This window comes from Eptesicus fuscus, chromosome 20 (genome assembly GCF_027574615.1).
Source record: "Eptesicus fuscus isolate TK198812 chromosome 20, DD_ASM_mEF_20220401, whole genome shotgun sequence".
In the NCBI taxonomy this organism is placed as follows: Eukaryota; Metazoa; Chordata; class Mammalia; order Chiroptera; family Vespertilionidae; genus Eptesicus; species Eptesicus fuscus.
In genome coordinates, this window is record NC_072492.1 from 51,637,707 (window position 1) to 51,652,082 (window position 14,376).

A 14,376-nucleotide genomic window follows, 5' to 3' on the forward strand; every position below is an offset into this window, starting at 1 on the left:
CAGATTTGACTAGTAGGGTCTATTTTCTAAAAGGTGTTTTCATTATGGACACTTTGTAGCACGTATAAAGTCAGAGAGAATGATGGTACAGCGAACCCCATGTTCCTCTCCGAGGCCTCAGACTGCCGTTCATGGCACTCTGCTGCTGCTCCTCACCCACCCCATGCTGCCTCTCTCTGCGTCTGTGTCCCTAACAGATAGGGACTCTTTTAAAGACATAACCTGCTATCATTATCACACCTGAGAAAATGAGCAGTGATTGCCCAACATCTTCACATTTGTCCTCAGTGGACGTGTATACACAGGGCATGGGTCTGTTTTCAGTTACCACCCGGTTACTCGCTGCACACTGGGCCTTTCAGGAAATTACTCCGATGCTGTTACAACTTGTCTTGAAACCCTGCCCTCCTTGTCTCTCACATGAGATGCCATTCCATTCACCGTAGTGGCCTCAGCTTCCCCCGAGGTTCACCTCGTTCCCCCCACCGGCCCTGGCAGCATTTCCCTGCCCATGGAGACCACTCCTGGCAGGCAGCCTCACCCCCGCGGCTGTGTCCACTCCTGCCTGATGCTGGCTCCCCTGTCAAACAACAGCAAACAGCAGCGACCCCAGAGCCGTGTGCGTCATGTTTTGTAGGCTGTAGCGTAGGCTGTGCCCTGCGGAGAAGATCCTCTTCTCCCTCCCTCTGGGGCTGCCCTGTTCTCCCAACCTCTGGGTCTGCCGCTTCACAGGGAGGAAGTTGAGCAGCTTCACTCTCGCTGCACTTGGTAAATGACGTGGGACGAAGGGGTCTTCGTGACACAGGGCTTGGGGTTCATTGTGAACTGAGGCCATCACTGCATTCGGGGGTCCTGTGGGAGCGTCTGTGGTTTAGATGCTGTAGACATCAGACACAGATGGTGCACATTGGAGGTGGGGTGGGTAAGGTCCTTCCACCAAACTGAGTCGCATGTTGTTCGCAGCTGCCACTGTTCTCAAGTGCCTGGACGGCTGCAGGATCCCTGACAGCAACCAGACCCTGCTCCGGAAGCTCAGGGTGAAGCTGGTGCAGCGGCTGGGCCTGACCTTTCTGAAGCCCAGGGTGGCGAAGTGGAGGTGGGTGGACCGAGGCGTGCCGTGTGTGGTCTGAGCGTCACTTGGCGGGGCCATGTTTTGTGTTTTTGGTGGTGAAGTAGACTGACTGATAGAGTGTCCTCTGCTTTCATTTCTTCTCGAGTGTTTCTGATTTGAAAGGAACCGCCAGGTGAAGAGATGCACAGGGCAGGTGTGGGACGGGGTGGACCTTCCATGCCCTCACCAGGTGTCACCTCCCAGCACCACCTTCTGTTCACCAATCTGGAAGCTTTCCAAACCCCATTCTTTTGGGTTTTTATGGAGGCTCCATTACACAGACATAATTGACTAGATCATTAGCCAATGGTGATTGATTCAGCATCCAGTCCCTTTCCCCTCCTAACCCTCCAGCCACAAGGTTGGTTCCCCTGGCAACCAGCCCCCTTTCCTTAGGGGCTTTCTAAAAACCACCTCATTAACATAGTAAAAAACCGCTTAATCCAGAGATGGACAAAAACCCAATACACAGGGTAGGACAAAAGTAGGTTTCCAGTCCTGGCTGGTGTTGCTCAGTAGGTTGAGCATGGGTCCATGCACCACAAGGTTGCTGGTTCAATTCCTGGTCAGGGCACATGCCAGGGTTGGGGGCTCTATCTCCAATAGGCCGTGTGCACGAGGCAGCTGATTGACATTTCTCTTTTACATCAATCTTTCTCTCTCTTTCTCAAATAAAAAACATAAAAAATAGGTTTACAGTTAATATGGAAAAGAATACAAAAGTTAACATAACAAAAGACAGTTGTTTCACATACCACAGCTGTAAACCTACTTTTCCCCACCCTGTATATTTATTATAAATCACAGTATCACAGCTGTGTAACAGAGAACCTAAGACTGAGCAGCTTAAAACAATGCCTTTTTAATACCATCGTTTCTGCAGGTCGGGAATCTGGGTGTAGCTTTGCTGGGCCATCTTGTCTGGGGCTCTCACAAGACTTCTTGAAGATGTAGACGGGCTGCTGCCATCTTCAGGCCAGGGCAGGCGAGCTTCTCCCCCAGTTTTCTCCCAGGGGCCTCTCTCAAGGCAGCTATTAGAGCGGGAGGGTCCGTGGGACACAGGCCAGAGTCTCTTCATGGCTCAGCGCAGAGCCATGTCCCCACAAAAGCCAGTCACTGGGTCGGGCCGAACCCCAGGGAGGGGGTTGTGTGAGTGTTTGGAGGTGGGCCACCCCAAGAGCTGCCTGCTAAGCTGGAAACCGAGGCCCAGAAAGAGACTTACTCAAGGCCACAGCTGAGTGTCCGAGCTGGTGTTCGAGTCCTGGGTTCTGGAGTTGACCTCAGGCTGCAGCCCCCAGCACTTGTTCTGTAACTTGACTTGGGCACTCTTAATGCTCCAGGCCTGTCCCGGCACCCACGAGGCAGGCCCTGTGTGCTTGCCACCTTCCAGAAGGAAGGGCCCTGGTCTGAGTGCCTGGTGCACATCCTCTCATCCATCATTGTTGCAGCCCTCTGTGTCGGGCATTGTTTAGGTGGGGAAACTGAGGCAGCAAGAGGGTCAAGAGCTGGGCAGAATCGTACAGCTGAACCAGCCTGTGCTGGCGGGAGATGGTGCCGGTGGCCTCTGCTGGCTGGGGAGGAGGCTGGTGGGTGGCGGGGAGAATCTGTAGGGGCTGGCAGTGGACTAGCTGGAGCGCCGGGGTGATGGCGGGGCTGGGAGGGGGAGCGTGTGGCAAGGTGCTGCCAGCTCTGAGTGAGGATGAGGCCTGTGGGTGGTTCCAGTGCCGCCGGCTGCTTTACCACCTGCCTTTCCACCTGCAGACGTGGCAGCTGGCACTGAGGACTCTGAGTCTTTGGGAGTTCGGGTCTGATTCTGTGGCTACGGTTAGTCATCTTCTCCTGGTGGTCTCGGCTGACGACAGTGAATACTGTTTTCTTCCTTCCCATTGTGTCCCTACAAACACCTGCAATTCCCGCAGGTTCAGATTCCAAGTGACACTCAGGTGTCGATTTACATTGTCAAGATTGTTTGCTAGGCTCTGAGCCACGACAGTGGGCCTAAGGTCAGTTGTGGTCCCTGCAGGTACCAGCGTGGCTGCCGCTCCTTGGCTGCTAACCTGCAGGCCAGCACCCAGAGCCAGAGGGAGGCCCGGACGCATGTCGAGACTCCTGACAGCGAGGAGGGCTATGACGTCCCCGAGGAGGTGGAGAGCGTGATTGGTGCGTGCCCTGCAGCCTGAGCGGCTGTCTGGGTGGGTGGGAGACGAGGCTCTGGCCCCACTTGCTCCATGCGGCGCTTTGGTGGAGGCTCTGAGGTCAGTCTGTTGGCTGCACCCCCACTTTCCCATTTGTGCCAGTGTCACATGGCCTTCTTTGTGTCCATTGAGCATGTGGCCTGCAGTCCAGCCCCATCCCCACGAGAACATCCATACCCATGGCCATTGGGGCCCTGGACCCCGAGAATCCCACTATTGACCCTCATTTCCACCTCACTCCCTGTGTACCTCAAACTCCCAGGCCGCACCTGGAGCTCCGAGCTCAACTTCCTTGGCCCCAGCCACCCACTCCCACCTCCCAGAGCTCTCCACCTGCCCCACTCTCACCCCAGGTGGCAGCTCCTGCTGAACACAGGGGCAGAGTCATCAGCAGAGTCTGCTCCCCCACCCCGGCCTCATGGACCAGGCCCCACACGCAGGGCCAGCCTCTGCCGACTCCTGGTCAGTCTCTGGCTCCCACTGGTGGGCTCCCACCCTGGCATTCACTGCTCCAGGCTCCCTGTGCTGAAGGACAGTCTCACCCCTCCCTGATCGCACCCCCAAGGTCCCAGAATGCCCATCACAGAGAGTTGTCCGCCTGCACAGGCTCCTGTTCCTCCTCCACGGCAGGTCTTCCCGGGGCCTCCGTCAAAGTCCCACCCCCTGGGCTTGTAAGGCCCTTACCATGAGGGCTCTCACACCGTCCCCCTCCCTCCGGCCGGCCTTCGTGTGGCTCTTCCTAAAGCCTGGCCCATCCTCCAGACCCTGTTCCGTGCAGCTCCTGTGTTTTCTGGGGGCCTTGCTCGCTGGCTGAGGTCCCTGTTGACTCTGGCTTTCCTGGTGCTTTGTGCCGTGGCCACTCGGGTGAACGTGCTTCCGAGGCACATGGCAAAAGTTGGCTTCAGATGATTTAGAACAGAGAAGGAAACGTTCTTTTCTTGTCGTGAGAATTAACGTAGTTCCCTCCATGGAGCGCGCTCAGTGAAGTGGGGTGGGTGCCTGAAGCTGGGAGGGAGGCAGTGACTCAGGCACTCACGGACCTTCCTTCGTGTCTTCTCCAGAGCAGCTGCTGGTCGGGCTGAAGGACAAAGACACAGTCGTGCGGTGGTCTGCGGCCAAAGGGTAGGTGACGCCATCTCGCTGAGAGTGGGGGCTGGCGGCTTGTGAACGAGACCCCTCACCTAATTCAGCACTTCATGTGGAATCGGAGAACTGGGGCTTTTTCTAATTTACATTTGTTGTTTTATGTCCTAATTTTAAAGATAATCACTGAGGTTGACTTGCTCCTTTATTTCCTTGTTTGTTTTTTTGTCTAGAATGGGCAGAATTAGTATATGCCAGTGTGCCTGTCTCACCCGCCAGTGTTCCCACCCCCACAGACACTCGAGGCCCCATTTAATCCCGGGCTTCCCAGGATGGGGCTGGCCGGCATCCTCTGTTATGCCTACACAGAAGGCGCCGCCCAGCAGGGCCAGGCCTCCCACAAGGCAGAATCTACCGTAGGGTTAGGGCACTCGGGGTCCCAAGTACACAGTAGAGGTTGAAGATGTCCATGAGCCCTCTTGTGGAGAAACGTAAAATGGAGTGAAGATGCTGGGGGGGTGGTGGTGGGAGGTGGTGGTGGAGGGGTTTCCCCTAGCCAGAGGTTCCCCTGGGCTTCTGTGCTGATCATCCAGATACACGAGCACTCAGGCTGCAGGGAGCACGGGGCAACCTCTGAGCCCAAAGTCACGTCTGGTTGGACTGGGATGGGCTGGCAGCGAGGGGCCTTCCTGGGAGCTCGGCCAGGACCCGGCCTGGCAGGGGCTATGCAGGGGTGCTGGTCCCACGTCAGGTAGCCTGACGGGAGCCTATGGTTGGCGTCCACTGGAAGTGGGGCCTCCCGCCAGGCGGGAGGGTCTGCAGGTGCTGGGTGCTGCATGCCCTCTCTTTGCATCCGTCCTTGGAGGCGCACAGATGTGTGTTTATGGCAGCCTCGTGGAGTCCTGTGGGGCAGGTGACTGGAGTGCAGTGTGTGCTCTGGCTTTGGGTCAGCCTCTGCCTCCCCTTCTCTGGGGGAGGGAGATGGCTGGATGGCTCCTGGTCTGGTGTGGCCCCCATGATGGGCTGGCAGTGCTGATGAAGGCCCTGGCCCTTCTCTTCCAGAATTGGCAGGGTGGCTGGGAGGCTTCCCCAGGAGCTGGCCGATGACGTGGTGGGGTCGGTGCTGGACTGTTTCAGGTACGTGCAGGGCGGGGTGGGGAGGGGAGAGGGAGATGCCCTTCTGGCGGGAAGCGGTGGGTTTTCTCTCCGACATTTTACATTTTCTTTAATCGAGCTTCTTGTCAGAGCCCCAGAGTTACGTGTGTTTTTGTGTTTGAAGTGAATTTGAGAATTCCCGGTATTTCTGATACGTTTATTTTATCAGCTTAGATTTTGTTATATTTTGTAAACCTTAAGGAAAAAAGTCGGTCTTGAACATACACACACATAGGTATTCTTAGAGAGAACCTGTGGTCTGCACTGTCCCAGGGAGCATTCTGTGGTGAGGGAATGTTCTGGATCTGCCTCTAGGGCAGCCATGAGCCACCTGTGACTACTGCGATTTATAAAAAGAGGCTGGCATCACTGAGGTCTGAATTGTAAGTTTTACTTTAATTTTGCCGGATTTCAGTGTAAACAGCCGCACGTCCAGCCTTGCAGGACGTCTGGTGGCAGATGGCCTGCCCTTGACACGGGTGTGAGCTGGGGCCTGCAGGTTGGGACAGGGCAGAGCCAGGCAGCAGGGTGCTCCCAGGTGTGTGTGTGCATTGGAGACGGGCGTAGTGAGCAGTTACTCCCGGGGTTTATGCTGTAAGTGTGCCTGGTTTCAGAAGCAGGTGTTTGGAGAACGGGTGCTGTTTGCTGGGCCAGGGGTTGCACTCCTGCCCTCATTAGCTGGTGGCTTTTCGTTTAGGATTGCCACTGAGTATGGAAAGTGCACCGTCAGCACTCCTGGGTGCTCAGGAGTGTGCGTTAGTCACCGAGGCTGCTCCTCGAGCGTCCCTCGGAGCCCGTGCTCCTCCTGAGCAGGTTTCTTCTTGCACTTCGCCTGGAGCCTGCTTGGTGACAGTGTCAGGAGGGCAGGAAACAGGGTGTCAGATGTGGGTCATCTTTTTCAGAATAATGGCGCTCACGTGGTCGGGGTGTCTTCTCGTGGAGACATCTCACTTCCCGCAGAAACAGACACTTCTTGGGGGGCCCTGGACGAGGAACAGACAGTGCGGGCTTCCCTGTCTTACCTGGCAGTTCTGCTGGCTTATTTGAGGGCATCTTCCTGGAGTTCTGTTCTGGTGGCGTGGTGATGGGTGTGCTGATGGTGCTGGGACCCTGCTGGGCGCAGAGGTGTCCCCAGGTGGCCACTGAGGGGGTGGCCGTTGTCGTGGCCACGGTGGGGTGTCTTGCTGTTGAGAGAGGACGGAGCTCTGAGATGGGATTTGGGAGCTTTTCCTCTGGCTCCTTCTCCAGGGATGGCTGTCTGTGTCCAGCTCTTTTATCTGCTTCTTCCCTCTGGTCAGTTAAAGCTCCTTTTTAAAAGAAAATACATTTTATTGTTTTTTTTTGTTTTTTTACAGAGAGGAAGGGGAAGGGATAGAGAGTTTGAAACATCAATGAGAGAGAAACATCGACCAGCTGCCTCCTGCACACCCCCTACTGGGGACGTGCCCGCAACCAAGGTACATGCCCTTGACCGGAATTGAACCTGGGGCCCTTCAGTCCGCAGGCCGAGGCTCTATCCACTGAGCCACACCGGCCAGGGCAGGCTCCTTTGTATGGAACTCCCCCTTTTCCTCCCTCCCTTTCGTCGCTGCACTCACGGCCTCCCTCCTGAAGCCCCTACCCGACGCATTGAACGTTCTCTTCTCCCAAAAGACACACCTCTGGTCAGGTGTGCGGGCCTTTCTCCAGCCCAGCGGTCTTGGTGCAGTTTCTCTTGTCCTCCTGAGCTGAAGCCCAATACTCCTGTGCCTTTGTTTTGTCATTTTTACGAACTCTGCTTTTGTAGCTGGGCTGTGTTCCCAGGGCAGCAGCCGCGTGCTCTCCAGTGTGATCGGAGTATTGTATTTCCTGTGCCAGCTGCTGCTGTTTTAAATTCACAGATGGGCTTTGGGGAGGCTCTGGGCATCAGGTTTGGGCTTCTGCACACGGGGCCTGCCGGAAAGCTCTGTGGTCAGTGTTCTGTGTGCTCTCAGTTTTCAGGAGACGGACAACGCCTGGCATGGTGGATGTCTGGCGCTGGCAGAACTGGGCAGGAGGGGCCTGCTGCTCCCTCCCCGACTCCCGGATGGTGAGTACCTGCTGTGCGTTTGCTTTGTATCGTTGGGACTATTGAAGATGTGGGTGCCTCGTCTCTCCCCATCTCCCCAGCACGGCCTGTGTGAGCCCACAACTAGGCCTGTGCCCTCACTGATGGGCAGTGTTTGTAGGAGAGAATGTGCTAGATCTTGCTCAGGCTTCCTTCTTATATGGACCTTTCTCTTTCCTAATTGCTGCTTCTCCCTGCTGTGAAGTGTTTTTTTTTTTTAATTTAATACTCACCTGAGAGTATGTTTTTATTGATTTTAGAGAGAGAGGAAGGGGGAGAGAGAAACATTGATCGGTTGCCCTCTGCACGCACCCCAACTGGGGGTGGAACCCACACAGCCTTCTGGTGCTGGGACGATGCTCCAACCAACTGAGCCACCCGGCCAGGGTAGTTCAGGCTGTCTGTTAGGATGAGGCAAGGTTCTACATAAATATTTTTATTTAGATTCTTTTCTTTTTAGCTGAGAAGCCTTGTTACGTACAAGGTGGTTGGGGTGGCTTTCTTGCTTCAGCAGTGTTTGTCCTCTGACGTCACTGGACCTGCGTTTGGTGACCACCACCTGCCTGGTCGAGGACTCCTCCCGAGTCACTGGAGTGAATCCCACCTCAGCACCACATGCCTTTCCAGGGCCTTGGTTGACATCCCAGGTGGGGTAAACGGGAGAAACCCAGGGCTGTTGTGCAGAGGCTGGAGGAGGAGCTCTCAGCAGCCCTTCAGGAAGCCAGGCTCTGGAAGCTCGTCCTCCTGCAGCGCTCCGAGGCCCAGGGCCCTGTAGGAAGGCTCAGAGGAGTCCAGGTGGTTCATGCCTGCGCTTGGTGCCCACTGGTCTGCATGTGCACTCGCACGCTCACACGTGTACACACTCACACTCACTCTCATTCTGTTTTAATTGTTGCCTCAGCTCTAGTCTCTTCTTTCACTGAGTTTATTATGGCAGAACACTCTAAAATATAACACAGAGTTCATATTTCTTTCCGTTTTTGTGCAACCTTAAAGTTTATCAAGAGTTTATTGGAAAATTGGCAATATATACATCATTTTAGGAAGTGGAAAGTGAGGCTGCATGAATCAGAAAGGTCACTGTAACATCATATGGAATGGACTATATTGATAATAACTCCACCAGTAAAACATGTTCCCTCCTGGAAATAAATTATCTGTATAAATAGCCTCCTGATGTTTGTGTATTATTTAGTCACAACAAATCACAATGTCCTCAGAGACAGCACTTTAATGCTGGAGCTGAAAAGGCTTCTGGCATTTCCAGTCATTGTTACTTACTTCACAACACAGTAGATTTAATGATACAGTTAAGACCATTTGTTCTGGTGTAAGAATTGTATTTATAAGAAAAGTATTTTTAAAAGATTTCCTATGACATGGCTTATACCTGAAAGTTACCTTTTAGTCCAACCTATTTCATTCATTTTATTATAAAAATAAAAGCCAGTGTCTAACTCGCCAGTCTTAGAGTAGGAGTCATTCAAATGTTTTTACAGTCCCAAGTGGAAGCACCTTATAATAGTCATGCTTAATATTTACAAAAAGTGAGCTGAATCGTAGCCTTTTGTGTTTTTTTTCTTTTTCTCTTTATGTGTATTTTGTTTATTGAGAAGAAAAACTGTCTGTAAAAATTGACCAGATAAAAAACGCAGGGGCTGGTGCAGATGAGCTGCTCTGCGACCCGCTTCAGAGGTGCGTGCCGTGCCCAGCGCTTTGTGCCGGGTGAGCCAGCACTAGGACACGCGAGTCCTCTTCCGGAGAGTGAACACTCGGGCCGTGTCGCTCAGCTTCGTCTTCTTAGCTCCTTGCTGGGACTTCCCCGAATCCCGTGGGCTTGTCCTCTTCTGCCCTTTGGGTCTGAGGTCACTCTGAGGCTCCTGGCTCGCCGTGGCACTGAGAGCTGGCGTGTCTTGTTGGCAGGTGGACTCCTGGGCCATTGGCTCCCCATCGCCTACCCGGACGGTGCCCGGGCTGTAGGCCGCCAGTTGGCAGAGGGCGACGGCTGCCGTCTGCTTCTGCTCGTCGCTGCTGTCCACTGCCCGTGTGTCCTGGGCCTTCCCAGTGGGGCTGGTCACTGGAACTTCATCAGAGCCACGGCCGTTTTGGTTCGTCTCTGTATGTCCTGGCTCATCTCCAGAACCTTCTGGCCCGGTCTTCTGATCAGGAGCAGTGGCGGGTTCCGCCTCTGGCGGTGGGCTGTGGGGGGAAGGCCTCAGGGCCAGGGCATTGCAGGGGTCCTTCACCGAGAGGTTGAGAGGCACGTCCTGCAGCTCCGGGTAGTCTGTGTACAGGGGGTCGCGAGCTGCTGCTGGTCTGGTCTCCGGTTTCTTGGAGAGGTTCAGCGGGGCTATCCCGGAGCCGTCCTCTGGGCTGGGCGGCATGGCCTCCATGCCGCGAGAGGTGCTGCCTGTCTGGGCCGGAGTGTCGATGTCCATGGCATCGAGTCTGGAGGAGGCAAAGAGAAGAGAAGGCTTATTAGGGACGTTATGTAGAAAAGCTGCTGTGTGAAGCTTTTTGAGGGCGTCTAAGCTTGCTAACGGAGCACAGCCAGAGGCACGGCTGTGGAGGTTCTGAAAAGGAGATGTTCTTACCTTTGTGGAGGGTCCTCTCTGTTTTCTGGAGCCTGGGAATGTGGGCGCTCGGCGCTTTTCTTGATGGGCTTGAAGGCTGTGAGGCTCCGTTCTGGTTGCTGGAGCCTTGCCAGGGCATTTGCCGTGGGCTTGTCCGAGAGGTCGCCCAGCCCAGTGCAGGGCTGGCTTGTCTGTGTGAAGTTGGTGGGACTCGGCCTTCCCGGGGAGCCAGTGGCCGCGCTGCCTGCCCGTGGGCTCATCTTGGTCCCTTCGGTGTCCCTCTGCCTGTCTTTGGAAGGGTCTTCAGCCTCAGCAGTCGGACTCTCTTTCTCAAACTCTGTGTGTTTTTTGTGGGAGTGGGAAGGGTTTGACTTGGATGGACTTGAGGCTGGGTAGACCAGGGCAGCTTCTTCCAGCAGGTGGGAGCTCTGATCCTGTGAAATACCAGGGACAGGCGGGAGTCTGAGGCCATAGGAGGAAAACGCAGACTCTGGTCTGTAGAATCCGTAAGGAATTGGCACATTGGGGTGGTACTGCTGGAAAAACCGGTAATGATCGTATGTCAAGGGAGACGGGTGCAAGTGCTTGGACATCGGCCCCGGGTGAGACAGGAAATGTCTTTGGTCTTGGGCCCCGTAGACTGACAGCAGGGGGGTGTCGCACTCGGGCGAGTTCCCGGCCGGGCGGTAGGGTGAGTAGATGGTGGCCAGTCCATGCTCCGTGTAAAAGTGGGGTGAGTACTCGGGAATTGTGGGGTGCATGTAAGGGGAAAGGGCCCCGAACCCCTTCGTGGGTGGGATTTTGTGTGAAAACTCAGGCGGGAGGAAGGGCGAGCCAGCTTTCCAGGGGTAGGCAGGGGCGTGGAATGCAGACTTGGTGTGGAAAGTGCTGGCCTTGGTGGTGGCGCTGGGCAGGGCCAGGGCCTCGGGAGCCTCGGCGTGCTCTGGCCCTTTGAGTCTGTGCTCTCCGACAGGAACGAAGGCCGATGGCCGCACGGCCCCTTCCAGAGCAGGCGGGGTGCCCGCCGCGGCTTCTGGGCCTGGAGCCCGGTGCTCGGCCTCCTTGTGGAGAGCAGGCTTCTGTCCAGGGCCCTTGTGGGGCCCACGCAGCTGCAGTTCCAGATTCTCCTTGGCATCGTCCTTGGCAAGGCCGAGTGGGAGCTTGGTGTCCAGGTGGGGGAGGCTGTGTGTGGCAGACTTGGAGGAGGTGGGCTTCACTGTGGGGTCCGGCTGATGCGTTTGCTTAGGGTCTAGAGGGTTAGGTTTGGGGCACTTGGGGACACGGTCTTGCTCCGATACTAACGTGATGGAGTTTTTACAGAGACCATACTTCATGTGGTTGAAGAGGTGGGACTTTTCGTTGCAGGTGAAGGGACACTGGAAGCACTTGTACTTGAAGGGCTTCCCCGGAGGCCTCGGGATGTAATGCGGCTTTTTTGGTTTCCGCTCTTTGAGGAGACTCATTTTCCTCTTTCGGTTCAGGCTCCGGCTTCCAGGGGTCGGCTCACAGCGGGCTCCTGTTTGATTCGCACGTGGTGATTTTAAAGACGCGCTCTTGCTTTCCTTCCCGCCGCTTTTATTTGAAGCCAGCTCCACGCGCTGCGGGTCTGCCGGGGAAAGTCGCGCTCATGGGGGGCCTGGGAGCTGCAAAGGAGGAGCAGAGCCTTAGTGACAGGACCCTGGCTTGAGGGCCAGTGGGGAAGCCCTGTCCTCACAGTGATCACTGGGGGGTTGACGCCAAGGCACCTGGAGATGCAGGCGACGTAAGACGTAACCACCCCCGTGGGTGCGGGGCAGGGTGAGCCGCCCCCACGCAGAACCGCGTTTTCTGTTTTCTCACATCTGACCTGAATTTCCTTGGGGCCAAGAGGAATGTGGTGTGTGGAGTGTTTGGTGTCAGTTCTGAGAATGCCTGTCATTCTTTGAGTTTTGGGAACCTTGTTTCTGGACCTGAGGCCTCAGATGCCAGAAAGGTTGTGGACTGAGGGGCTGAGTGACTGCTGGGATCCTGCCCCGGCCACGCCCACCGCGTTTCTGGCCTGAGTCACATCACAGCGTGGTCTGACTGCTGAACGTGACTGCCGGAGGCCTGGCGCTGTGCGTGTGTGTTCACTTAGAACAGGGAGCATGTAATTATGACGTTCGGGAAACACCGCTCGCCGGGCTGCCCTGGGTAAGCAGGCTGTCGTCTACGTGCAGGCACTAGGGATCCCACCCTAAAGCTACTGGTGTCACAGTCACGCCGTCTCAAGTACAGGCAGAGTGGGCTCCACACTCTCCCGTGGTTTGAGGTGCTGTCAAGGGAGCCTGTGAGTGACCCAACGTCTGGTTCTGGTCTCTGCCCGTTTCCACTGCCCACCTGGTGAGCGGTGTGGGGTAGGTCCCTGCCTGGCCAGCAAACACAGATCCATCCCTCTGGGAGGCCGAGAGCGCGGCCAGGGGTGCCTGCCTCTCTCCTGGCCTCGCCTCCAAGTGGCACAACCAGAGCTTTTAGCCCTCCGGCCCCAGGAAGGCAGAGTGAGTGGTGCCTGCAGCCTTTAGGACGTGGGCCTTGGGCCACACCCACTCAGGTCTGGCGAGTGGCTGGCAGGGCTGACCCTCCCAGGGCCTTGGGTCCCAGCTGGGGCTGCTGGGTGTCTGGCCTTCAGGTTACTTTCCCTTAGGGTCCCCCACCCCGCCCCCCGCCCTCCAGGCTTCACTGCAGGTCTCAGCCCAGTTTCCTTCAGAGGCTCCGCACACGCACACCCTGGGCTCTCAGCCTGCCTCCTGCCAAACGGAGAGACGTGGATCTGGGAGGACCAGCCCCCGGAGTGACTGTGTCCCAGAGAAACGTGTGGGTGGGGAAAGCGCCCTGAGGTGTGAGCACTCCATTTGCATAAAAATGGGAAAAGGAAAAGGTCTTGAGCTTCTCTAAATTGCCCAGCACTTAAAACAAGGTTCAAAGGAAATGATGTATTGGAACTTTCGGCTGCAGTTCTGACTTAAGGCCTGAACAAGAGTGGCCGGAGTCACACACAGTCACCTCCTCCACACGGTGGGCAGACACTCGGAAAACAGCCTTTCTGTGGGAACCTACGAGACTTGCTTTCACAGCACAAGGCAGTCTGCTTGGGTCCCACCCTTGGGCGATGAGGTAATGGGCCCTTTCGGGAGGAGAGGTGCAAGTGGGAGGGTGGAGCTTTACTCCTCACTGGATACCTTACATTCTAAGAGCGCTGTCTGATTTTATTCGCAGCAAACTGGTTTCTCTGCTCATGTATCCATATTTATTAAAAATACAAAGAACCACTCTCCCACCTACAAACTGCCTCTGTGGAGCTATTTTATCAGCCAGGTCTTTCAAGTACATGTGTGTTTACGGAGGTGGTTGGAGTGGAAAGAGGCTTTGCCTTCCGAGTTTCCGCAGACAGGGGGCTGAGGTACGCATATTGGATGTGAGAGGAGATTTCTGGCTGCCCTACAATGGGGAGAGGGACCCCCCGGGGGGTCCTCCCTCCTGAGACCTTCATCCCCCTCCTCTTCTCCAGCCCATGCAGCCAGGAGTTGCACGGCTGTGTCAAAGCCGAGCAAATGACACTTGTAATCATAACTCCCCGTTTTTCTAATTTCCCCACTTATTATAGCAAAAATGTGAAATGATTCTTTACGAGATCAGTCCATCCCTTGGGGGGCAGATACTCTCTGGGTGATAAAAGCACAATTTCCTTGCCGCCCGTCATCAAGCGACTCCAGCCAGTGCCGGGCCAGCCAGATAAGTAAGTCAGCGGGGCCTGTGGTGGCACGCCTCATTATGCTCTCTGGTTCTGGAGGCGTGAGAATCTCTGCAAGTCAGCTTCCCAGGGCTGCATAGGATGTGTTATGGCAGAGACCTGAGCACCGGTGATTTCATCACCAGCTGCAGCACCATCCCAATGATGACAGTTGCAAAACGTTTATCAGGTGTGAGCCCTGAGTCCCGGCGATACCGAGAGTGGACTCGGATCCACCCCCTCCAGCATTAAAACACGTGAGCGCACCTGAGCGGCAAGTTCCCTCCGGATTTAAGAAAGTTCTGCCAGGTTTAGAAGCAGTCTTAGCTAACGTTGCTAATACTTTCAGGCAGAAATATAAATAGACCCAGGTTGGTTAAAGTTTCTCAAAGATTTATAGGAGGAAGTTATATGTAAGTTATAGT

The 14,376-nt window shown here is 55.4% G+C and overlaps 2 protein-coding genes across 4 annotated transcripts in view; one reads left to right on the forward strand and one right to left on the reverse strand.

Moving 5' to 3' along the window:
- TBCD (tubulin folding cofactor D) overlaps positions 1-14,376 on the forward strand; it is a 103,553-nt gene that overhangs the window by 28,534 nt on the left and 60,643 nt on the right. For all 3 annotated transcript variants that reach the window (XM_008155108.3, XM_054709580.1, XM_054709581.1), the window contains exons 9-13: positions 964-1,096; positions 3,135-3,271; positions 4,368-4,428; positions 5,452-5,526; positions 7,518-7,612. In XM_008155108.3, coding sequence (XP_008153330.2) covers positions 964-1,096; positions 3,135-3,271; positions 4,368-4,428; positions 5,452-5,526; positions 7,518-7,612 — 501 coding nt within the window. The remainder of the gene's footprint in view (positions 1-963; positions 1,097-3,134; positions 3,272-4,367; positions 4,429-5,451; positions 5,527-7,517; positions 7,613-14,376) is intronic.
- Positions 8,351-11,666, reverse strand: ZNF750 (zinc finger protein 750). Its single transcript, XM_008154961.3, has 2 exons — positions 10,225-11,666; positions 8,351-10,078 (listed from the first exon to the last, which is right to left on the reverse strand). The coding sequence occupies exons 1-2, from the start codon at positions 11,664-11,666 to the stop codon at positions 9,367-9,369; spliced, it is 2,154 nt and encodes a 717-aa protein (XP_008153183.2). The 3' UTR covers positions 8,351-9,366.

Coding starts and splice junctions, on each gene's coding strand:
- ZNF750 (XM_008154961.3), bottom strand. CDS start 11,666: ATGAGTCTCCTCAAAGAGCGGAAACCAAAAAAGCCGCATTACATCCCG. Junction 10,079..10,224: donor AGAGAGGACCCTCCACAAAG/GTAAGAACATCT, acceptor TGCCTCCTCCAG/ACTCGATGCCATGGACATCG.